Source organism: Galendromus occidentalis, unplaced genomic scaffold, assembly GCF_000255335.2.
Source record: "Galendromus occidentalis unplaced genomic scaffold, Mocc_1.1 scf7180000076773, whole genome shotgun sequence".
Classification (NCBI taxonomy): domain Eukaryota; kingdom Metazoa; phylum Arthropoda; class Arachnida; order Mesostigmata; family Phytoseiidae; genus Galendromus; species Galendromus occidentalis.
This window is the reverse complement of record NW_003804762.1, coordinates 1-23480: the sequence shown is the minus strand read 5'-3', so window position 1 is coordinate 23480 and position 23480 is coordinate 1. Positions and strand designations below refer to the sequence as shown.

Sequence of the window (23480 nt, the reverse complement as noted above, 5' to 3'; positions counted from 1 at the left end):
AAATTATCACCGGTACCCTTCTGGAGCACCGACTTAACTTTTATCCCATGGAGGAGCTCACGGCGAGTTTCGGCAACGGCGAGCCGATGGATTCTCGCAGAGATCCTGACACTAGTCGCAAATTCTTATTGAGTCCAGCACACCCTCCTGAGTTTTTTACTTTCCGCGGATGTCTCCGCTTGCGCAAGATTCATTATGCGGTGAACGAGTGATCAATTCGTGGTCTATGTCTGAAAAAAGCATGGCAACGAAGTATACGAAAAGCCGGAGAAAACTTCCAAGCATTCCTCATAGGATTCCGTTGCAACCGAATCTCTCCTGAAGCAGTATCAAAGCACAACGTGTTTCGGACTCTGCGTTGCGTTCCGTTCGGTCGTCAGCAACCCTTGGTGCCGGTTGCAGTCCGTCGGCAGTCGTCGCGCGATCTGCAGACCCTGGACAGCCCCGACCAGCTTGCCTTTCCGTTAGACGATCAGTGAGTGACTTGCTCTATCGTTCGTGAGCGCCCCTAGGGGACGCAGTGACGGACACATGCCTTCGTCAGGAACTCTGACGCTTTTCCCTTTGTATATCTGCCCCTGTTTTTCTTTTTTTGTTTCGTCTCTGGGTCTCCGCTGCGATTCAAGTTCCGAAGGGTGTACTCGGCAACCAGGCGGATCGAGTTTCCCACCTGTCAAGCTCTCTTAAAAAAAAGCCACCCTTCACTCTTGACTCCTACTGCCATGTCGAGATAAGATGAGTGCCCTTGATCGCCAGAGTAAGAGACCAGAGTCACGGAACTTTGTTAGGTTGTTAATTCTTGTTGATATTTATCATGATGGATGACGATGAGGGGCGTCCAGGATGACACATCATAAATGCCCCGCCCCAACCCCCTCCCCCCCGACACGGCTCTCGAAGATCCTGGCGGGGAGTATCAGTGACTTGAGCCGAATCGGATATCGAGACCATCGTCCTTTTCAAGTCTCTCGGGGGAATCTGCGAACCCATGGCATATGCAGATCACTCTTTTTATCCGATTCGGGCCGACAAAGCTTTTCGTATGTTTGATTTTGTTGAGTCGAATGAAAGATTGTTATCTGTGGGAAGCTGACTTTGGATAAGCGTCTAACAGTTTCCAGTTGATCATATGACTTTAGGGGTTTCACGACTTGGAGCGTTATCTGATCATCATCATTCTATTAGTATACGGATGAAATCAAGAGTATTTAGCTAGCACGGGACGTAGATATTAGTTGTGATATCAATTCCCCATCGGTGATGAGCTCCGACTGAGATCGCGCCCGGCGAACGACCGTACGATCTATCGGGTTGAATTAGAAATTATATATCAAACCCTGGAATGGAATGTCGGATGGATTTCTGTTGGATACTTAAGCTGTGAACTCGGAGAGGAGCGAGCGTATGAAAGAAAAAGAATCGGAACGACATCTCCGGATCGGCCCCGAGAGTCTCAGAGCTCTAGTAGGAGAGCCGAAAGTAATATATAAACTCGATCTTGTTGAAACTATTACTATTAGTGAATCGCAGTATCGGAAAGGACAGGTCGGAAACCTGAAATAAAATAAGCCGTCTCTCCTTATGGAACAGCAGTCGCGAGAGAAAGATGTATTATCAATCTTCAATCATGGAGGTAGGACGGGGGGTCGTTACAGCGGCGCTCCCTAGCACCTCTTTGAACCCTCAAAGAGAGCGTCCCCCCTTAATGACAGCAGACGGAGAGGCTACGTGCTACTCTCCACTTCAAGAGAGGAGATCGTTTGCAAGGATTAGCTCTCCGAAATCTTCGTGGGACCTTCATCCTCTTGTTGCACGGGCCCTGGATTTTGGGGAATACTCTTCGATTTGAAACCGTCGACCCTTCTATAAGGGGAATTATCGGAAGGACTGGGCTTGAAACGATGAATACCGGCGGGGTCAACACAATGAGAACTCATTTAACTACAGATAACCAATCCGTTTCTTCAAAATTCACCAATCCGTCATTTTTACTCCCAGTACACTCATTTGATATTCTCCTTCGTCTACTTGTTGCTCGCTTTGATGACTCTCGCTTTTTCTACACATTCCGACTCAGGCACACTCGTCGAAGGTGTGAGGTTTTGCGCCTCAGAGCGTCGAGATGTTCTGGATCATTCTTGTCGTTTCATTCCAAATCGACGTCGATAAGACCGATGCGATGGGGTTCCCCGAGCCTCCCTTTTCTGAATACGTCGTCGACTTGGAATCTTTGCCGGTGTTTTGGGGCTTCTCACAAACTTTGATAGAATCGGGCCCCGCACAATCGATTTTCGACGTCAGAGAAAAGAGGAGGGAGACATTTCAATCGAACTGAATGCAATTAGGTACAAGCAATGTTCTCATTTGGTGGGTTAACAGGTGCAAGTGGCAGAATGTCGTACCATAGAGATGTTCTCGAGTGGCTGATTAGTTTAAATGAAGTCTCTCTCGATGGAATGCTGATGGCAGTTTCACTTGGGCGATTTGTGGCTGTCATTTTCTTTGTTTGTTGTTGTTGTTTCCTTCGTTCGCTAATTGATTCAGATGATAATCTGCTCAAAAGCTCTCAGATTTGACCAGCGCAGCTAACGTTGGCGAGTTCGGATGAGGGTTCTGTTGGGAGGAGTTACCTTCGTGGGGGCAAGGCAGCGGCAGGGGTTTAGCTACTCCTATCCGGACGGGTCCCTTAGCGGCGCCTTTCAGTGCTTGTACCGCCGTGTCTAACGAGGCGTTCTCAAGTAAAACGTCATTGACGAACAGTAACCGGTCGCCTGGGATGAGTCGACCATCTTGTTGGGCCACCCCACCGGGCACCAGACTGCGAATGACGATCACGGTCTCGTTGGGATTCATGGGATCCTGGTAGTCTAGGATGCTAAAGCCCAGTCCCCGCTCAGCCTTGATGAGCTCGATGATCTGAGGCTCATTGCTCCACATCGCCAGTCCGCTCAAAGGCTCCAAGGAACGAGATCTCAACTTGAGTTTTGCTAATCCGGCCGCTACGCCATCAGCCCGACCGCTGCTTGCCCCACCTATCGCACCAGCTTCTTCGTCCTCCGAACTGTACCTGGAAAAAAATTAGACAAAGTCAGGGAAGGTCCAGCGTGGCCATCGAGGCGAAAAACGCCGCAAAGTACTCGACGCTCCGGAATTCCCGAGTCTCATTCCGAGCTCTGGCCCCTCGTCCCGCATGTTTCTTCCACGTATTGCCGCGGGAGACCGAGGTCGTGTGGAAGAGGCGAACAGCGTCGGTTCCTCATGTCTTCCTTGTTCAGAATCGAATGAGAATTTCCCCACGATTGGCCGCAGGGAATGCGCGGTCAGCGTCTGCTCCGCCGAAAAAGGAGAAGTGCACGAAACGAGCCTCAGACCTAGTTCAGTGGACGAAAGACCGAGTGTGTGGACGCTCGGAGGATTGTGTAGCACGACTCCTTCTTCGGGCGATATTGTACGGGATGGGGCAACTGGGCTCTCAGCTAGTGCGTCATGAATTGCTCGCAATGTTGGCTCGCTTGTTCGAAAGAGAATGTGGGTGCGCAATCCAAATCGATGCGGTGGGATTCAGTGTACGGATTCGGGGAATGCGCCTTGCTAGTCCCGACAGGCAGCCGTTCCAGCAAACGGGAACGGATTTCTCGACGCGGGATGCGGTCGGGTCTGCAAGAAGCTCCGCAAACTCTCAGAAGTCTGCTTGGACTGCATTTCGCCGAGCTCGTTATCGATTGAGGTTCATTCATGATCAGCAGGTCATGAGTTATGACTTGAGTCGAGCATTATTCGTTGACAAGAGTCACTCAAGATGGCCATCGGTGACCGCCGTTGGTGAGGGAGCTCTGGCTGAACTCGATTCCTCTCCCCAGAACTAACCCTCGGTAGTCTACATCCTCTGAGACTTTATCCATCGCTCTGACGGCCAGAATCACGAATCCTTAATCACGGATTCTGGATAGCTAGTGCTGACTAGAAATGCAGAGACCGAGGGAAACTGTTCCCCGAGATTAACTCACCTGTTTAGGGATGTATCGGATTTCGCTTTCGAAGAGTGAGCGTGGGAGCTCATACTGATAGCGGTGAGGCTGCTTTTGGCGCGAGCACAAACCATCTCCACGTTCAAGGGCAGATCTTTAAGAGTGTTCACCACATCCCGATGATCGAGACCTAACAATTGACGGCCGTTGACTTCAACGAGCTCATCTCCGCTCCGCAAAACTCCGTTGAGTCCTACCGGACCGTCTGGTAGGATTGACCGGATGTAGTGGTGAGGTCGGACCTCTTCGCCCTGTTCGTTCACGTCGACCTGCGGAAAATGAAAAGGAGAGCTAAGGATGGGAGCTCCCGAGAGCATCGCTTCGATTTTCGGACTCGGAAAGGAATAATTGCCCACGCACCGTGGGTCACAAGAGCCGAGCTCGTAGAGGGCGACGGATTTTTTCACTCATTCTTCACTTGTCAGCAAATGCCCGCTCCGGACGGAAGCCGGGAAAAGACTCTCGTCTAACGGGCGCTGGAGCTGTTGCGTTCTCCCAACTGCCGGCCCTCTCCATCGTCCCTTTCCATGGAGATTCCGTAGGCCCTCCGATTCAGAAGATTGTGAGATCCTTTCATGTATGATCCCTCAATCGAACATAACCTCTCCATAAATTAGCTGGCTTCTCCGTCGAGTCGACTCGCTTGGTCCCATCAGACGAAAAGGCCGCGTTCGATTCCCCTCCCAGGATCCGGCATCGTTCACTCGCAGAGTCGTTGGTATTCGAGAATTCAGGAATCGTATTCGACCCAGATGGGAGCACTCCCATGCAAATTTGCGAGCGAGACGCAGCGAACGGAATCGAGGTAAAAATAGAAAATGAAGACCCCGCGACGCAAGATGATGATGATGATATGATAAGACGCTCATCGATCCGAGCGGATCGATAGAGGGTGCAATGAATTGGTGAATTCTAGGGCCCCTCACGAAACGAAAGGTAATCAGCGATTGTCACGGCATGACACAACTCAGCCTCAACCACAGAAAAGCCGTCACGACTGGCAAAGCGTAGCCAATGATTGCCATGACATAGCCCATGACAAAACACAACTCGTTCTCTCGATGTTGCCTCTTATTTTCTTGATCGACAGCCGTCGTTTCCTCTCCGTTGTTTCGGCATCGGAATTGAGTTGGCCGCCGAACCGCTGCTGTTCGCTTCCGAGGAACGTTTCCGTACTCATCACGCAACTGTTCGAACACCATTCAGAAGAATCTACCCGCGGAGGAGCCTAGGGAAACGTATGTGGTTCCACCGTTCAACGAACGACGCGCAGTGTCGTTCTTCTTCACCGCCTGCACTCACCGTTCCTTCGAGGGATATTCCAAGACCTCCTCCTTCGTGGAATTTGCAGAGTTGAGCGACTGCGATTATGTAGTCGTCGCCAAACACGTTCTGCCACTTTTGGATTTTTTCTTGTTCGGTCTCGGCTACTCCGTGGATTAGATTGTCTAGATTAGCAATCGCTGCAGTGGATTGAATGTTGAGGTTCGTTGTAGCATTTGTTGCGGTTCCCGTCGACGGAACGAAGTCGAGAGGAGATGCAACACCGGCACCGACTCCTGACTCCGCTTGAATTGCTTGCTGTAGCTGGTCATACCTGGCCCCTCGCAGATACCGCGCCAGCCGAAGCTTCACCACCTGCGAGAGGAAAAAAATCTTCAAACCCTGAACCCTGGAAGAGGTTCCTCAAACGCCGGATAGCGGCTCCGCATGCGGCGGAGATCTCACTGTCGTTCGACTCGACCGGTCAGCGCGGGAATGATGAACTTGCGGTGAAGTAACGACCGCACGCAGGAGCGCAGCTAAGGCTCTTTGGCCGGAGTTAACGCAGATGAGGGCTTATCCATCAAGGACGATTGACGTTAAACGTCCTCATCGGTCATTACTTGCCCGAGTAGGGAGAAGCCCTCCCGCGCGGTTCCAAGAAGCCAAAGTCCCTCGTCCACATGGGAGACATCGTCACTGATTCGTTTGTTTGCTGAGAGGCCTACCTTTCCTGTGCTTCGTAGGAGCTCGACGGCTTGGTGATTCGAGTATCCTTGGAGGGGTCTTCCATCGACTTCGATAACTTGGTCATTGACTCTGATCTTTCGACTCAAATCTGCGGCACTTCCTTTCGCTATGCTCTTGACAAAAACTCCGGAAATTTCCTCTGGAAAAGTCAAAGAGAAACGCTTACTTATCCATACGGAGGCACATCCGCATGCTGTTCGCATTATTCACCGATGGGGGAACTCGGGAATTATGTACGAAGACATCGATGTCTGGACACGCAAAACATATGAGTGGGACGACGCAGCAGGGACGTCGACAACCGTCGTCGATGCAACGAGTTCCGTCGTGGGTTATCCGTCTAGATTATTTCCGAGGACGTTGCCTTTATTTGGGGCGAAGCCTGTGAGCGGAGGAACTTGGCTCGGAGAAAGCAATGAAGATAACCCGATTAGATGCCACTTTGTTGTTCCTGCGGCACTCAACAGAACAACAGGGCCATCCACCTCCACGTTCCTTCTCCGGCCGCCATGCGCCATCGAGACAGGCCGAGAGCGTTCCACCCTGTGTGACTATTCAGTCTCCACTCGGATGTCTCAGCCGATTCCTCACTCATTCCTCGCTCGCGTTCCTGCTCTAGAACGTTCCACGGCCTCACGCGAGTTTTTTCCTCTGACAAGCATCAGGGACAAAGGATAGGAGCAGTTCGGATGAGAGAAGCCTTGTGCCTCCCAAACTTTACATTCCATCCTGCGACACTCATACTTCGCTCTCTACGGAAGTTTCCTTCCTTCTTCCATAAAGGGCTCGAAAGAACATCTTATCCGTCCGGGGGGCCAAGCCCCCGCGGGACCCTTACACGGGTAAAAGAGCCCCCAATAGAGAACAGAATTCGAGAAATCACTTCCGGAAGGCGAAGGAGCCACCCACTGTCGATTGCGACCAGGAGCTGACGATTCGGCGTTCTAATGAGTGGGAAACTCGAATAGCGTCGCAGAACATCCTTCTCGACTTTCTTGGGAAATATATCCGACTCACTGAGATTGACAACCTCAGAGAAATCAATACGTTCCCGCGGATTTTGTCTGAATCTTCTGCCGAGAACTGCGAGATCATTCAAGATTCGCCGTCGCCGAGGACTCAAAACTCCGGGGAAAGAGTTCGGGAACTACATGGGAGTTTGGGCTCCTGCCGTGATAGGGATCAACAGGTTCATCACATCCGACGCAATGAGGAGAAAAGCGAGCGCAGACTTACCATCTTTACCCTTCTCGCAGACGTAACCAGCGATCGTGATGCCAAGACCCTGCTGATCTTTGACCAACTCGACCTCAAAGGTCTCCATTTCGGGGAGCTGGTCGAGTCCCATCAAGCTGAGGAGTTCTTTCTGCATCTCGTGAGATACATCCTCCTGGTTGAGCTTGCCGCTCTGAGACGTGGAATTCTGCGCCGGCGAGTGCCCGAGGGAGAGGGCAGCTCCTGAGCTCGCGCTCAAACTCAAGGTAGTACTTGCTAGCGCCGCCGCTGAGTTCGTCGAATGCTCTATCGCGGTCACGTTTTCGGTTCCGGTTATTGTGGACGTGGGCACGCTGTTGTCTTCTGGACCATTGTTTTTGTTCGAAAACATACTGAGGCGACGTTCGACCTGTAATCAAAAAACTTACGATAAGGAAAGGAACCTGTTCCCCGGAGGGCGGAGCGATCGTTCCGTACCCGAAATTGAGAGCGATCTCCGGAAACTTAAGGAGAGTAGCACTTTTTCGTTCCTGGAGCCTTCAGCATAGCATACGAATTTAACGAAGCTCCTCTACGTCCTCGTTCAAGGTCCAGGTGACCATTATGATTAGATCTTGGTCCATCAGATCCTCCGAGAGAACAAAAGACGGAACCCGCTCGGCTGCCTGAGCTTCCCCGATAACTCGCTCGCGAAAATGATGTGGCGCTTCTTCGATATTCAATCGGGAGCAAGGAGGGTACGCAGACAGCTCCGATCTTCCCACTGAACATTCGAACGAGGAATTCCGACGCACCTGGAGAGTTCTCACTCAAAAGCATATCGTCTGGATTCTCCTTCAATTCAAGAATTGAACGCTCTCTACGAAAGCCCTTCACGGCAAATGGCACGTCCGCGTCGTTGCATGCATGCATCTATGCATAAATGCGTAGTATTCTCCAAGGAAGGGGAGCGGACGTCGAAAAGAGCTGAGTGGTTTCTCAAACTACGCTCGAGCCGAGTACACTCGGTACATACACCAACTTCCCGTCGACGGACTTTTATTTTTACCTGCCGCCGCCGACACCGGTGTCGTTCGGCACTTCGAACGTACGTCGCGGAGGAATGGCGATAGGGCGCTAGCATTGGCCGCTTCCTAACAGATTCCCTGCCTTCTCCTGCCGCGTAGGAAAAACATATTCGCCCCGTAGGAATTACACTGGCAACACTCTGACGAGTCGTACTCGCGCCGTCACCGATCTCGACGCCGCCGCTGCTCGTGAGAGCCAAAGCTCCTGACTTCCCCGACCTGTCGAGACTTCACTCGGCGAGCCTGCTTGAGTCCATGAAGAGGATTCCAAGCGGGACTCTTCAGGTGGAATGGCAACGAGAGACGACGAGTGGGGGTGGGGGAGAGGGAGTGACCTCATTGCTGAGCCAGCCATACACGACGTGTCAAATATGTAGCTCATGTCAGAACCGGCGGAATCGTATTCGGAGTGACCTCAGCTTTCGAGTTCCCGCGGAAGAGTCAGGGAACTCGTGCTCTGAATAGCGAAAGGGTACGGCATGTTATTGAGAAGAATGTTCATTTCAATCAGATCATGGGATGGTGGAACGCTTCGCGAGGCGACGGAATGGATTTAAAATGATATGGAGAGAATTTAACTGACGAATGACGTGAAAAATTTCATGTTGATCCATCCATTATCGACAGATTCATCTTCGAAATATCCTTCACGTGTGAAATCCGCTGTGACACGCGGGGTTCTCATCTCGACTCTTTTTGAGGGTCGGTCGAAAAAGATGCGGAAAACTCGAGTCTGTGAGTTTGTTATAAGTTCTCACCTCATCGGCATCGGCCAATATTCTCGTTGGGACCACAGGGGCCGCGAGGTCTTCGACTCCAGCGGCGACCGAGGCGTCAACTGGTCGAGCGACCACGAGCCGCACGTTCGTTCCAGCCTGACGGAGAACAGCTGCCACTTGTTCCGAGCCCATTCCCCTGAGGTTGACATCGCCGATTTGAAGGATGTGGTCCCCACTCAGTAGGCGTCCGTCCTGAAAATCATACGGGATGCTTTACGGCTCGTCTAGACATTGCCTCCGATTCACTCCCTTCCTTGTGGGTGCCATTCCCTCGCGCGTCCGAACTCCGATTCGGGAAGAGCCGGAGCGACATCAGAATTTATTCGAAGCTGCAAGCTCTCGACTTTACTTCCCGCAGATGGGAATTGGGCAACGAGGAAAGTTGTAATCAACTTCTGTGAATCCTCGATGGAATCAGTCGGTTTCCACGCTATTCCTTTCTCGGGAAATGTGTCATAACATGCTCCTCACCCTATCAGCGACCCCTCCGGGTAGGATGGTTTTCACGACGACTCCAGTGCTTCGGCCTCCAATGATTCCGAAACCGAGGCCAGTGCCGTCGTTCACCAGCTCGATGGCTTCCACCTGCGCCCATTCGGTGTTCAGCTGCGGAGAGAAAGTCTTGATTGAAGGGAAGATCGGAAAGCTCATCTGGATGTTCCGTTATTTGCCTGCATGAGCCGAGAGTCATTCGCTGTATGCTCATGATTCTCGCGGCAGAGTATTGACCCAGAGCTCTGCCTATGCTCACGTCCCTCTTATTCCGTCTGGAGATTCTCTTACTTAGACTCCACAGAATACGGAGAATAACTTTTCTTTGAAAGGCTGTACCTCCAATTGACTATCGCCCACGCCGCAGCGCTTTTTCCCGGCAATGATACGGGCTGCGTCATACCGAATCCGTACAATATGTGCCGGTATCTCCTCCCCTAGGCCTCAGAACAACCTTTCCACGGAATTTTCGTCTTCACTAAACGGGCCCGTTCAATGCGTGTGCGCCGAAACAGGGAAAAGCGTGAACACATATCGGGCACGCCTTCATTTCTCTCGTGGTCTCGCGCTCAGGGGGGGGTTTCGTGAAGCGCGAAAAAAAACCTCGCAAGGAGCATATCAGTCGACGCTTCCGTTTCATTGGAATTCCCTCGCCCCATCGCGCGGTGCGGAAAGCGAGCTCACAGGTTTCGTCGGCCTCGCGCTCGAAGAAATTACTACTTGGCCGCTTCGGCAACTGGGCCCTCCAGTCGGTTGCTAAATCACGATATGGACGGTTCGAAAATCAATGGGAGCACCAGGGAACGAACAGCACCGGTACCGAGTGCAAGGATGGCGCACTCCGCACAGAGCGCGCGCGAACGCTCATTGAGGCTCCACGCGCCGACGACGCGGCGGCAGATCGACGGTAAACGGTACGTATTTGAATCAGGTGACTTACCACCATTTCTGGAACGAACTCGCCCGCGTTCTGGGGTTGCGGGTGTGAGTAGTGGCCCTCGCTAGTCCAGACGAGGTTGTCAGCCGTCTGGTAAACACCGCCCCCACCGAGAAGCAGGTTCCGTTGACGATCTACGAGCAGACTCACGAGTCCAGAGGCTTCCTGGAGCAAAAGTACAACATCCCGATAGCTCACTCCGCTGAGACGGTTACCGTTGATCGCCACGACCTTGTCGCCTTCGCTCAGTCGCCCATCCCTGGAAATAAATTCGGAACGTTGACTCGTTGTATCAAATCCCCAATCGCGTAAATCGCCCATTCGTCAAGAGCCCAAGCCCCTCGAGCCGCTACAACGACACAATGCTCCGTAGGTGAGTAGGCGAGCCATGTGTCTGCTGTCGGGATGTCAGAGTCGAACACCAACCACAACTTGTAGCCGGTAATTTACCTGCACATGACAATCGAATCATAAACAGCTTCTTCGATGATAGAACAGACAACGTCGTAACCCCCCTCACTTAACCCTGCAGCATAAACAATAACACCAGCAGTTATGTTTCCCGAGCGTTGACTGAGGAGTGGCAACTTGCAGAGCTGCTGTGCACGAGGTCCGTAGAAAATTCGGGCTCAGCCAAAATCGTGGCCCACACTTCTCAACAGGCAGGAATCCAAAATTCGTAACAACGAACGACGCACGACGAATGGCCCACTGATGGGCAACTTCTTCAACCAACAAACAGCATAGTCATATTCGCTATGGCTAACTTGGTCCCTCTTGTAGGCAGTCGAACTGAGAGCTTCCGTGGGGGAGGGTGTGAGCGAAAGAGCTCGACCTCGACTTGCCCATCCATGGATTGCCTCCCCGTTCAGGGATCACGTTGTTGTTCCTCGCGAGCAGCCATCGCTTGTTCATCTTTTTTTCGAATCGGGATATTCATCCACTTCTCCATACGTCATCGCGTGGATCTCTCGATTTCTAATCGATCGACTGCGAGAAGCGATTTTTGTCGACAAATTCGCGGGCTCGCGCCTTCGTTCGCAGCATGCTTGAGCAGTCTTGGCCACGAAACGGAGCCCCAGGCAGGCGAAATATTGGAGTCTGAGATTGAACGCGAAGAAAACACTGAAGTCTCATCTTGAGTCAATGCCGCGTCGTTCGGTCCGAGGATGACGTTGGAAGAGCTTCGATTCGAGGGAACATGCTCAGTTGATCTGGCATTGACAATTCACACGTCAAGGTGACGCCAGACCTCCTCGAAAGAAACGCAAGTCTGAAACCGTGGTCGGTACCCGGAAGCGACATGTGGATACTTCCAATGCTTCGAGTTGCCTATCGCTCGCAGCGCTAGCGCTGTTACGATAATTATAGGCGAACGAAACGCCATTACGTTCTCGGGGCTTTCGAGCGGCCCTCTCGGGAGGCTCTGGAGATCCGCAGGGAGAGCATCGGATCGGCCTCGCGGAAAGTAAAACAAGAGGGTAGCCCTCAGATATTCACAAGGAATCAGAAAACTTTTCTCGGCGGCAGGAGGAACTCTCTCCCTGAGTTAGTTCCCACACGACTCCCGACATGCCGTCCTCCGCAGCGAATGCTTCGCCACCGCCGTAATTTGAGCATAGCGATTCCTTCCGCAATCCGGGACGCTCGCCGAGACATGCTCCGAAGAGCAGTCCTCCTATTTCGGAACGCCCTCCCCAGAAAGTGATTTAATCACCAATATTGAATTCCTGACTTCCAGAGGATCTTACGGCACCTCGGTGAGCTCTAGTGACAGTATTCGGGGAGCAGTCGGGAAGAAGGTGTCGAAAATAGCTCCCCAAGTTCGGCAGCGATCGCATGTCATCCTCTTCGCTAGAGAGAAAAAAATCTTCGTACCGGTGCCTTTTGAAAGGCTCCGAAGCCGAACAACATTCCCTCTCCTCCTCGAGTCGGAGCTATTGCTCGTCTGCCCTTGCTGTGTTCAGGAGTGAGAGGCGTCTTAGTCTTCGTGCGAATAGAAGACGGGGTCCCAGCCCCTCGGGGGACACAAAATAGAGACAAAGCGAGAAAGGAACAAAAACAAGCAGCAGCAGCATTACTCGAGAAGCATTCGTGGGCTGCGAACCATTTTTCAAAGGAGATACAGGCTCTGCCGAAGGCGTGGCTCCAACGAAGAAAGCGTCGTGAGACGACGACAACAACATCAGCCAAGAAAAAATCTCCGGCGACGTCGACTTAATCCTTTGAACTAAGTTTGCGCGAGGTAGTATCGAAGCCCTGGAGCAAAATAATCCCTCTCCCCTCGGCGCTCGCGGTGTTACCCAGTAAGGATTCACTAAGTGAACGAACGAGAGCTTTCTGAACGATGCTCCGAGCTTTGTTTACTGCTTTCTCCATCCCTCATGGGGAGAACAGGCGCGTCAGCTCATCGCATAGGTACCGGTTCCTTATCCACAATCGTAGCGCAACAGTCGTCGATTGTTAGCGGAAGGGCTGAAATATCAACATCGAGCCGCTCGACGTCACTCGCAGACTCCACCTGACCCACGCATAGTGCCTTGCGCGTGTCAGTGTCGACCGCGACGCCGGCTTTCCAGCTATGTCGGGGAGCAATGTCGACCCCGACAGAGCGGTAGCCGATCGTCTCGAAAAATTCAACATATTCATCTTCATTAATATCCGCTTCATGAGCCATTCCGGCTGATGAGGCTCGACGCGAATCAAGCCAAACTCCGACAGCTCCCGATGGAGTATTCCGGCCCTCCAACCCTGATCGGGTCTGGATTAAATCACCCGGATGACTCGGCGAGACTCTGCTTTTCCTCAATGAGAGCTCGGCTGCCGCCGCTCACCTTTTGAACCTTTCGTTAAGGCATGGAGTCAAAGCTCGTCATGGCTGTTCTCCACGAATCGAAACCCGTGCCTTCCATGTTAACCAAGATCACCCTGCTCACTACGAGTGAACGCCGTTGGTTGATCGTGTTGCGTTACTGCGCCCCCATGCGCAGGTCGACACCTTCTGTTCCTCTCGCTCACAGGAGCTCCTTAGAGCCTGAAGAGCCCCACGAAAAATTATCCAGCACTTCATCAAGCATTTCCCTTCGATTTTTCCTGCTCCTGTCCCCCTCCCCACGCCATCGGGGAACGACAAGTCGCCAGGCGTCTCTGTCTGATCGTGGACTGCTGTCATGTTGGGACCAAGTTGAACGACATGTCCTCTAGGCTTCAGATTCCCGATTAGTAAACCGGACGGGAGACGGGATCGTCGAGTTGTCATCAGAGCCGGAAAAAAAATGCTCAACGAGGGTCTAATTTCCTCACTCTCCAGCTTCTTTCAGATCCGAGAGCTCCCCGAGATGAATTCTCGAGGAGGATGGCGCGGAAAAACGAACACGAAGAGCTCCGGTCTTGTAATCTTTGGTGGACCTCTCGAGAGGGAGCACAAAAGTTGGTATCCCTATCTGATATGGTATAAAGATCGGCATCGCGGATTTCCAGAATCCGGAATGAGGAAGTCAGACCGCAATCTATCGCTAGCCCTGCAGAATATCCGGAGCAATGTGTAAAAAAATTACTCACTTTTGCGCGACGCTATCGGGGTGGATTTGCTTAATGTAGAAGTGCACATCACCGTCCTCTCCGTTCACTATGCCGACAGTTATTCCGAGGTCTCCATCCGCAGCTTTCATCAGATCTACCGCCAGGAAACGCTCCCCGAAGCCAGAGCCGCTGCCCTCATCGCCGCCCTTAAGAGTAACAAGTTGAGGACTTGTAATTTCAGCCACTTCTATTCACTCGTCGTCTGCTTTGCGCTTCATCAGGATGATGACGAGTATTGAAGTTCTGGGAACTCAATCAGCAATTCAATCCCAGTCGAAGACTCGGAGTTGAACGCTTGGAATTTGAGGGAGGGGGTCTCACCTGATGCGAAACGGCTCCTGACGCGGGAACAGCATTGGAGGCAGCTGCCTGACTCGTTGTGGGATTGGTGTCATCGTCACATCGGTACTCTAAAGTACCATCGCGAAGAATGTCGAAATCACGCGGAAGAATAGAGGGGTGCTTATGCACCAGCACCTTCAAATCATCCAGCGAATTCTGCGGGAAAAAATCTTATCAGCCTGATTCGATCGCGAAGTAGAGAATCCTATTGCTCGCGAATGAGGGGCGAGAATTCCAGCGAGTAATCATCTCGGAATTCTTAAGACGGGACCATGCAAATCTGATACGGAGGGGCGAGAATAGCGCATGGGACATGGGGAACTCACTTTAATTTGCAGGACCGTACGCAATAGAGGATCTTCGAGGACGGTGAGGAGTAACTCAATATCTTTCTGGGCCGGATGGCCCCGGGCCAGTTGCCGCGACAGCTTCTTGAGGCATTCCGACGAGTCTGCAGTGTCTGTGGATACCGACAATGAGTGCAGTTTTAGTCGCAAGCCCTACTCTTTTCGCTGTGTTCATACTCCTTCACTGAGTAAGGATTCATTGATAGAAAGGCGGTCGCGGGCAGGAGCAAACTTCTTGATAGCGCAAGGAGACGAGTTTCAGAGGTCTTACCAGCCGCGATTTGCCTTCCAGAATTTACGAAATCGTGACCGATCCTATATGTGAAGCTACTTTGATGATCTCGAAGAACAACTATGGAATGTATTTTCCGAAAAGGCAATTTCATTCCGCGAACGTCTCTACACTGCGGCCATTCGGGAGTCAACACTGAGGAATGCTGGATGACGTCTCCCTTGCGAGACCATTCGTACCTGTCACGCCGTCAACACCGAATGTTCTAATCGCGAGTCGGTATGTTCGAGCCCGGCTGACTGAGAATTCCCAACTCTAATGGTTCAGATCAGAATGAACCCTTAATGAAGGGATGTTCGAGAAGTTTCGATGAGGGCGACCTAGCCTGAACGATAAGAATAGAAACGTCCTTACCGTTTAAAAGCGGGAGCATCATCTTAAATCTGGAAGCACAAAAAATGAGCACTTGAGTCGATTCGAGCGAGATGGTCGAGGTACCGACTCGCTCTCCCTATCAGAGATCGAGTCTGATAGTGTATTCTGAATCCCTGAGTCGGCCGAGGGAACCATCAAATCTCTCCCATTCTAACATCTAACAGAGACGGATTTGGAGCCGACTATTGAGGAGGGATTGTTTCGCTGCCTGCGGACTCAAAGCGAGTAACGTCAGTCCAGATGGCGAAATTCTCACCGAGTCTACTCGTGGGAGGGCTTTCGCCTCCCGTCTGGCGGAAATTCAGTGTTTACCTCAGTACGATCGAATCGGATTCATCATTCAACAAAGATGTCTTACTCACAGTGTGCTAAGCTATAGCTGAGTGACGGAGAGGTGAGAAACTACGGCCCGTGGTGCTTGGCTTCGGCCGGTGGAACTTTGTCCTCGACGAGGACATGGGCATGCGCAAGGTCAGGGCATGCCTTAGAACAGGGTCCGATGTCGACTGGACTACTGAGTTCGACCGCTAAGTCCGTTGACAGGTGCGAGCACTCCAACGAAGCACTCCGAGGAGAACCTCCTTGCGGGAATGGAGTTCAGTCAATGAATGGAGCGGTACTAGCCAGCTCGACGTCGGAATCTACCGGGAGACTCTGGAGCACCAGCGGCAGCGGCAGCGATGTCTGCTTGGAGAGTTCCGCGGGAGCCCGCCGTACGGATATCCGTTCTGCCCTCTCTCAACGAGGCGAGGAACGAGCTCTCGCTCGACTCTACCTAGGTAGCATCTTGGTATAGGGTTGGCAAATGTCGCATCCGCTCGGATAGGGGTAAAATGCATCCCCGTCACCTTGCGGCCTCCGCGACGGTCCCTGGATTAGAGATTGACGAAGAATGAAGCGAATACGCGTAACGCGTTTATTCATTACATTCTTATCAGGCGCTTCATCGGTATGAGCAATGCTCGCTGGAGTTGCTGGAGCGGCTTCGGGAATCGCAGCGCTCGTTTCTTCTACAGAGGGGACTCGATTGCTGCGGATTCCTATGTACAACATAGTGGTGAGTGACCACAAGGACCACTTCTCAATGCGGAGAGAGCTTCGGAAAGTCCATCCGAGGATTGGAACTCAAGCTCTGAACTCAAGCCGGATATTTGCGACCCGTAAAAATCGGTTTTGCCTCACCGGACAGTGTGTGTATGAATGGGAACAGAGGTGAAACGGAGCGAAGAGAATACGAATCGGAGCACCCGGCCGCGGACCGTTAGACGCGCGATTCGCCGTCGTCAACTGATTCCGCTATTATACAGAGCAATCTCGATGAAAACGAAGCATGGCGCTTGCGAGAACCATTTCAGATGCCCAGGATTTAGACATCGATGGGGCTCCAAATAAACCACTCTTTCCCCTAGCTCCATCAAGCTCTGGAGAATTCATCGTCTGAAGCTCACGCCCGAAAGACCACCGCCGTTGATCATTTGTAAGATGAAGGGTTGATGATGGGGTTTCAGCGCGGGTTCAGCCAATAGTTCTGAACAAAAATTCCTAATTTAACGAAACACCATTCAAGAAACTTATCAGCTCCTACATGATTCCCCGAGGGACTACTTCCGGTCGTCGATAAACGTTATCGGTGACAATCGGTAGCTCCGTTGATTCACCTTTTTTTGTGAGCATGAAATTCCGATATGCACCAGTCTGAGCTTGGAAGACGCCGCCACCGAGACCCGGATCGCGACATCGGATATCTTCCATCATATCGAGTGTCTCTCGGCCCGCCTCTGATGTCTGCTTAAGGAGAAGTCAAACAACCCTGTGATCGCACACGCGACTAGCAACCGGTCTGTCTTCGTTTATTTACTCATGATCTCGGTGCATCAGCGTGTCCCCCCAGTATTCTCCATGTGAAGACACGCGGAAGCTCACTCGGACCACTCAGGATTTAAACGTAGGAAGCAAATGACGAGAACATCGTGCTCCAAGATCAGTTTGTATTTACATATAAGGAGATTAGGTGAGTCCAACGAAGCACGACATGAATGATTCGATCTGGTCCTCCACTCCACGCCGGAAAATCCGGCCCGGAATCCCTTTGCCTTCGATCGTTGGATGGGAAGTGCGCATTCCAGTATTTGATGACGAGCTGCGCGAGATCCTACAGCGAACGCCGCACCTCGTGGGTTCGGAATGTTATTGTCTTCTACCCGATCAATTCTTTCTGCCTGGCGTGGCTTTTCTCATGCCGGTGAAGAGAGGTTTTCTGCGAGAAACACCGCTCGCACTCAGTGCAGACGTAAGGTTTGGATCCGGTATGTACTCTCTTGTGAATGGTGAAAGAGCTGGACGTGCTGAAACCTTTTCCACAATCATCACACTTGAAGGGTTTTATTCCCGTGTGTATCGTCTTATGAGCAGCGAGAGAACCCGTCTGTGAGAAGCCCTTCCCACACGCTTCGCAAACGTAAGGTTTCTCGCCGGTATGACAACGACGGTGTTCATTGAGGTTGGATTTGTTCTTGAAGGTCGCGGGACATTCCTGACAGGCGAAGGGTGATTCTCCCGAATGCACCCGCAAATGCGTGGAGTAATTGCCTTTCTGAGAGAAGCTGGCAGAGCAGATAGGACACTTGTATGGCTTCTCTCCACTATGGACACGGAGATGTACGGTCAATTCCGCCAGGGTGACGAACTTCATCGCGCAGACAAAACACGGGAATCCCTTCATGCCGTCGTGTCGACATAGGTGGTCTTGCAAGCTCTTCCTGCTCGCGAAAACTCGGTCGCACTTAGCACGAGGACATTTCATGGTATTCGAGCCCATCTCCTACTGTCCAGGCCAGATTCCCGATGGAGACTGTCGATCAGCTTCTCGGAGTCATTCTTCTGGGAGGATCAGCAGGAAAATCGCGCCGGGGGATGGGTTCGCTCATTGAGGTAGGTGAGGCTTCTGTTTCCTCGAGTGCTTCTCTCGGTGGACTCGTCGCTACGCCTCCCGTTCCGATGAGAGAAGGCCTCTAGGCGGGGATTGATCCCGACGAGCCTTAAGTAGAATCTCGTCTGCCTCCCGGCCTCGATGCATCAGCCATCTGCAAACAGATCATGGATGAGGAGTTCGGGTCTACTTTTTAGTCGTCGAAGTGAGCACCGGGCCTTTAACGCAACGATCCGCGGATTCCCGATTCACTTCTTCCCGCTGTTCATTTTCCGCATTCTTCGAGGGTGAGGACAATAGAAAGCCATTCAGCGGTCCGCTACTGCGCTCTTCGCGGTAAGTCTGCCGCATATGATTCTTCCTCCTCTAAATGAGGAGCCGTACCGGATAGGATGGAACCGATCTGATCATGCATCCTGAATGATTCATATGAACACTGATCTAGTAAAAATGAATTCTCACCCGTTGTCAGGTTTGGTTCCGTATCTTCGACGCGAATCCTTCGTGGTCCCGGTTAAAGCGCTCAATCCAAGTCGTCGTTCCTTTGGTTTAACGTACGGCTACTTCTCTAAGCGTTCCCACAAACGGTGCGGAGGGGGTTCTTGAGTCTCGAGTCGCTCTCGGAGAGTGCAAGTTGAGGCAGTTTCGTTTTCACGCAGCGACGCTCAGAGGGGTGAGAAGTTACACGGAGGGCAAAGGAGTCCTCTCGAACAGTGTATCTAGAAAATAATTCCGAGCAGCCGTGCGAATACTGCTCTCGCCTTGTTCAGAACATGAGCGTCCGGAGCGCGCCAAAATTCGAAACCTCACGGCGAGTCCTGCCTCAGCATCGGAAACCTGCTGATGCCTTCCGGCTGGCATCTCTCCTCCAGAAGAGGCGACCGTTTTGGCAGATGGCACTGTAGTCAGCTCCGCACTGCGCTTAGCCCTTCAGGAAATTATCGGACTTCTATCTAATGAGCACAGGGCTCTTGGGAGGGAATGCTCCGTGAATTCCCGGAACGAGAGATCCGAAAATTATTATCGGACTTCTATCTACAGGGTACTGTCTCACAGGCCGCAATCGCAGGAGCCAGAGTCGCAGAAACGAGAAATCGCAAAAGCCAGAATAGCAGAAGCCAGGATTCTCAGAAGCCAGAAATCTCTGAGGCCGGAAGGCTGGAACATTGTTTCAAGGTTTCTCGGTATTTTGCCGCCTCGACGCAAAGCCCTGCTTGACTTGCGGGCGGGACCCCCATGTATTAATCTTCGATCAACCTTCAAGCTAAGTGGAAGGAAGCATCACGATGTCACGATGGTTTCGTTCCACGGATGCATTGCATTCCGACATTCAGACCCCGCTCACAAAGGGGAACTTCTATCGGTGGAGTCATATCTTACAATTTCTAGTTCTTAAAACTGGAAGCGACGCTGAAAACGTATTCCTCCAGAGTCTTCGCTCCGGTCTCAAACTCATTCGTCAGGCGGATCAAACGATCGTTCAAGATCCGGTATTAGCGGACAGTTTCGGAGGCGGCTCTCTCGCGCGAAGCAAAAGCCGGTCTGCTCTCCCTTTATCTGCTTCTTTCTTCAATGTGTGGATGAGCTCAAACAAATTCACATGCTCCTTCCGGACTGACCTATTCAAGGCGCTGCACAAGGGGCCAAATCGGATTTCAGGTGGACATGAGTGCTCCATGTAATTTTTCAGATTTTTGAGGTTTCGGGAGTCTTAAATGGAGCGGAGGAAGATTGCAGAACGCACTTCCAACACCAAAGGGAGGGGGATGAGCTCACAATATGAGAAAAAAACATGTTATGAATAATCGTGGCAGAAGTTCACTTTTTGTTCCACTCGGATTCCTTCAACTCCGTAAAACTCATTTATCGACAGCAGAATAATCGCTCTAGACAGCGGAAGCTGTCTCAGAGGCAGGCATCCATGCCGTTCGTACGGCTGTACGGTGACCGTACCGTCACGAGCCGTACATATGTACGGACCAACCTCGAACGGAAAAATGTACGGAACTTTCTCAGTCCGGAAGGCGGGTCGTCTCATTGAGATGGACAAAGCTCCACGACAAGGATTGGTGCCTATCTTCATGGACCGTTTCGAGAGCTTACCGGGAGTCTCGGTGAAGGGCTCGATGATTTGGAACCGACCGGGACGAATCTCAAATCCCGATACTCCAGCGAGCAGCGAGCCATGTGCTGCTAGCAAATACTCCCAGAGATGAGGATCTACAAATGATGATTTGGGCAAGCACATCCTTCCCGAAGATTATTTTGTGAAGAGCAAGCCTTGCCTTTGCGAGGAAGACCAAGCCAAGGCAACACTGAGATAACCATCTGACGGCGCCGTCTAGGCTTGCTCCAAGGTGAGAACAACAATTATAAACAAAAATCAGATGTACATGAGCGGGCGCGGGCGAGCGGCGGGGGAGAACTTGAAACTCACGTTAGACCGGATGTCACAGCGCAACCATAGAGCTCGAAGTACACCGGCCCCAAGCCCCAGCGCACGTGATTGGATTGACTCTTGGTGAACACGGGGCAGAGGTGAGGAAAAAAACAGGCGGAGGTCTTGCGACTTGCTTCGCTTGCCTTAACATGTTGATAAATCGACATACGTTGTCATTCGTCATTGTCGTCATCCATCATTCATATAGCTCCAGAAACATAGACAACTTCTTATCAAGACTACATACCGTACATCTCGAATAATATAAGCCCTGTTAAATATAGTAGCCCCCCTCCCCGCTCGGGAGCGGGGCGTCGGGGAGGCACTCGAAAAAATAGAAGCCCGGGCTTGTGATGATAGAAGATTTACGGTGTTTTGGTATACCTATATTCATTGTAATACAAATGCTTCAGCAGCTCATAAGATCAATTTCAATTTGCGGAATCCACTGATTTGAAATGTCGTGAATCCGTGCCACGGAAACTCTGGCCCGGTGATCCGCGCAGCCGCGGCACCGCGTCGGCGCGGGCCGTCCGTTCCGAACTTGTTTACATTCGTTCGACTAACGGATTTTTTCGCACTAACGGATCGCGTCCGAGGTCCGAGCTGAACATTGGACATCTAATCCGGCCTTGAGTTTTCCGAGAATATCGGGTTTCTTTGAGGATATTGTGCGAAAGTTCTGTCGCATAGATCCCCTCATGGATAATTTCGTCGAACCTCCAGTAAACTATCGCGAATCGGAGCGAACTCCGTCTTCGCCCTCCGAATCCGAATCAAGGTCAGTGATAGTGATGGAACGCGAAGATCAAATCCGTGCCCGAGGAAAAACCGTTCCATCAAAGTAAGTTGCGTTCGCCTTTGTAAGACGCCCGCCACTGCGATTATCATGAATTTATGACGATCCTCTTGGTATTGGTAAGGCCTAGCGACCCTCAACCTCAAACCTCAACCCTCATCCCTCATTCCGGCGCGCAGGTGGCCCGCCCAATCTGGGATGCTGGAAGACGATCTAGAAGAAGGAGAGAGTCGCCGATCGCGTGGTGAGTTACTCGAAGCTCGCAGCTCGTAGTCCCGCCCGTAAGCCTGCAGACTTGCAGACTGATCATTCAGCAAGGAGGTTCCCGAGCATTCCGCCTGGTAGCTATTGATTTGAAATTTAAGCCCGTTGTCCGGATCCAAGTCCCAGACGCGAATCGGAGCAGGAAAGAGATTCAGAATCCGATGGATACCTCCTCTCTAACCGTGAGTCCCTGAGGGCGACAGATAATCCGCTGATAATACTTTCTTATCGGGTAAACATCCGCGTTCACTTATCACCTCTTCGACTATGTTACCTTCCAGTATCTTAAGATTCGGAGTTAGATCCGGACGAGGGTCGATTCAGGAATGGTGAGTCTCTCTGCCGCGCTTCTCCATTGACCGCCCTTCTCGATAGAATCATACATATTGAAGGCTTCATTTCAGGCTCAGTTGGACTCCTCAGCGACTCCACATTGCATGACTCTGCACACGAGGCCGATGGCAGTCGATCTCCCGGCAAGTTTCACAATTTAGACATGGAACTCGCGAGAGGATTAGATACGCGATTCTCATCAGCTTGGATCTTTACAGCATTTGAAGTGTGCTCTCTGGAGGTCACTCAAAGCCCGAATCTTGTCAGAATGAAGGTTTGCAAGAAGACTAGAAACGGTGAGTCCCCAGATTCGGATAGCAGCCAGGGTTCGGATAATGGGTCCGAAATGTCACCTGGATACATTTATACTGTTATACACTATGTTCCGCTCATTGGGAATACCTGATAATGGGACCAAACGCTTTATCGGACCAAAATGCGACTCCCCGTTTCCTATGCAGCGGGAATCGGTCCGGATTATCCGACCAATAGTCCGCTCCTTCGAGTCTTCCTGATTCCTTGCATAATTTTCAAAAGGGAACAGGTTTCACTCAGAGAATCTCCCGATCGTCGCTGACGGCGCGGCGTCTACTCTTCGGCCGAGCAGCGCGACGCGTCCCACCATTACATGCACGATGGCACACTGTGCGAAAGCGGGCTGTACAATCGTTGCGCTGCTCGAGGATCGGGAAGAGTGGAAACCGTTATATATGTACTGGATGGTGTTCTCCGAGATATACATAAGATGGCCGCCCCTTAGAACTTTAGACTCTGGAGCTTTCGAACAATTGATTCATTTAGGGAAATGACGGTATATCGAATCAAGCCTTCGAATCTTCCCCGAGTTCCGGCTTTGGGGTTCCTAGCAGTGGCGGATCCGAGGGGGGGGGCAGGGGGCCAAGCACCCCCCCCAAGAATCTTCGATCCCTATACGAAAGCATGGGCCGCGAGGTGGCGCGTCATCATTTTCGGCTCTTTCCCTCCTGAAAATATGAGTTGGCCCCCCCTCAAGAAAAAAGCTGGATCCGCCCCTGGTTCCTAGACGCGTGACTCATATATATTCAATTGCCACGGGAGTGCAGTTGGCAGAGAGAGACCTTGTCCGACCTTCTGACAACGAGCTGAATTGACAATGATAGGGGTTTCATGGAACGAATAATCCTTATCTGCAGCGGGTCCGGGCCATGAGTATGAAGCTGAAGATCGGTCTGAAGATGAGGGAGGATCCGGCCAAAATCGGCAAGAG

At 51.7% G+C, this 23480-nt stretch overlaps 2 protein-coding genes across 2 annotated transcripts; both read right to left on the bottom strand.

Moving 5' to 3' along the window:
• Positions 1 to 1942: 1942 nt before the first annotated feature.
• Positions 1943 to 15989, bottom strand: LOC100907070 (patj homolog). Its single transcript, XM_029110566.1, has 13 exons — positions 15832 to 15989; positions 15449 to 15477; positions 14782 to 14915; positions 14435 to 14611; positions 14093 to 14259; positions 10535 to 10790; positions 9574 to 9708; positions 9082 to 9294; positions 7278 to 7665; positions 6020 to 6180; positions 5331 to 5666; positions 4008 to 4297; positions 1943 to 3067 (listed from the first exon to the last, which is right to left on the bottom strand). The coding sequence occupies exons 2-13, from the start codon at positions 15468 to 15470 to the stop codon at positions 2557 to 2559; spliced, it is 2790 nt and encodes a 929-aa protein (XP_028966399.1). The 5' UTR covers positions 15471 to 15477; positions 15832 to 15989; the 3' UTR covers positions 1943 to 2556.
• Positions 15990 to 17573: 1584 nt separating this feature from the next.
• Positions 17574 to 19028, bottom strand: LOC100906922 (gastrula zinc finger protein XlCGF49.1). The gene is made up of 2 exons (XM_003740152.2): positions 18861 to 19028; positions 17574 to 18552 (listed from the first exon to the last, which is right to left on the bottom strand). The coding sequence occupies exon 2, from the start codon at positions 18285 to 18287 to the stop codon at positions 17667 to 17669; it is 621 nt and encodes a 206-aa protein (XP_003740200.1). The 5' UTR covers positions 18288 to 18552; positions 18861 to 19028; the 3' UTR covers positions 17574 to 17666.
• Positions 19029 to 23480: the final 4452 nt, after the last annotated feature.

Bases quoted from the DNA above. Each gene is read 5' to 3' on its own strand.
- LOC100907070 (XM_029110566.1), bottom strand. From the start codon at position 15,470: ATGATGCTCCCGCTTTTAAACG. The intron at 9,709-10,534 runs GTAAGTCACCTG...TTCTCTCCGCAG, and splicing joins AGTTCGTTCCAGAAATGGTG to CTGAACACCGAATGGGCGCA. The intron at 4,298-5,330 runs GTGAGTGCAGGC...CATTTTCCGCAG, and splicing joins GAATATCCCTCGAAGGAACG to GTCGACGTGAACGAACAGGG.
- LOC100906922 (XM_003740152.2), bottom strand. From the start codon at position 18,287: ATGGGCTCGAATACCATGAAATGTCCTCGTGCTAAGTGCGACCGAGTT.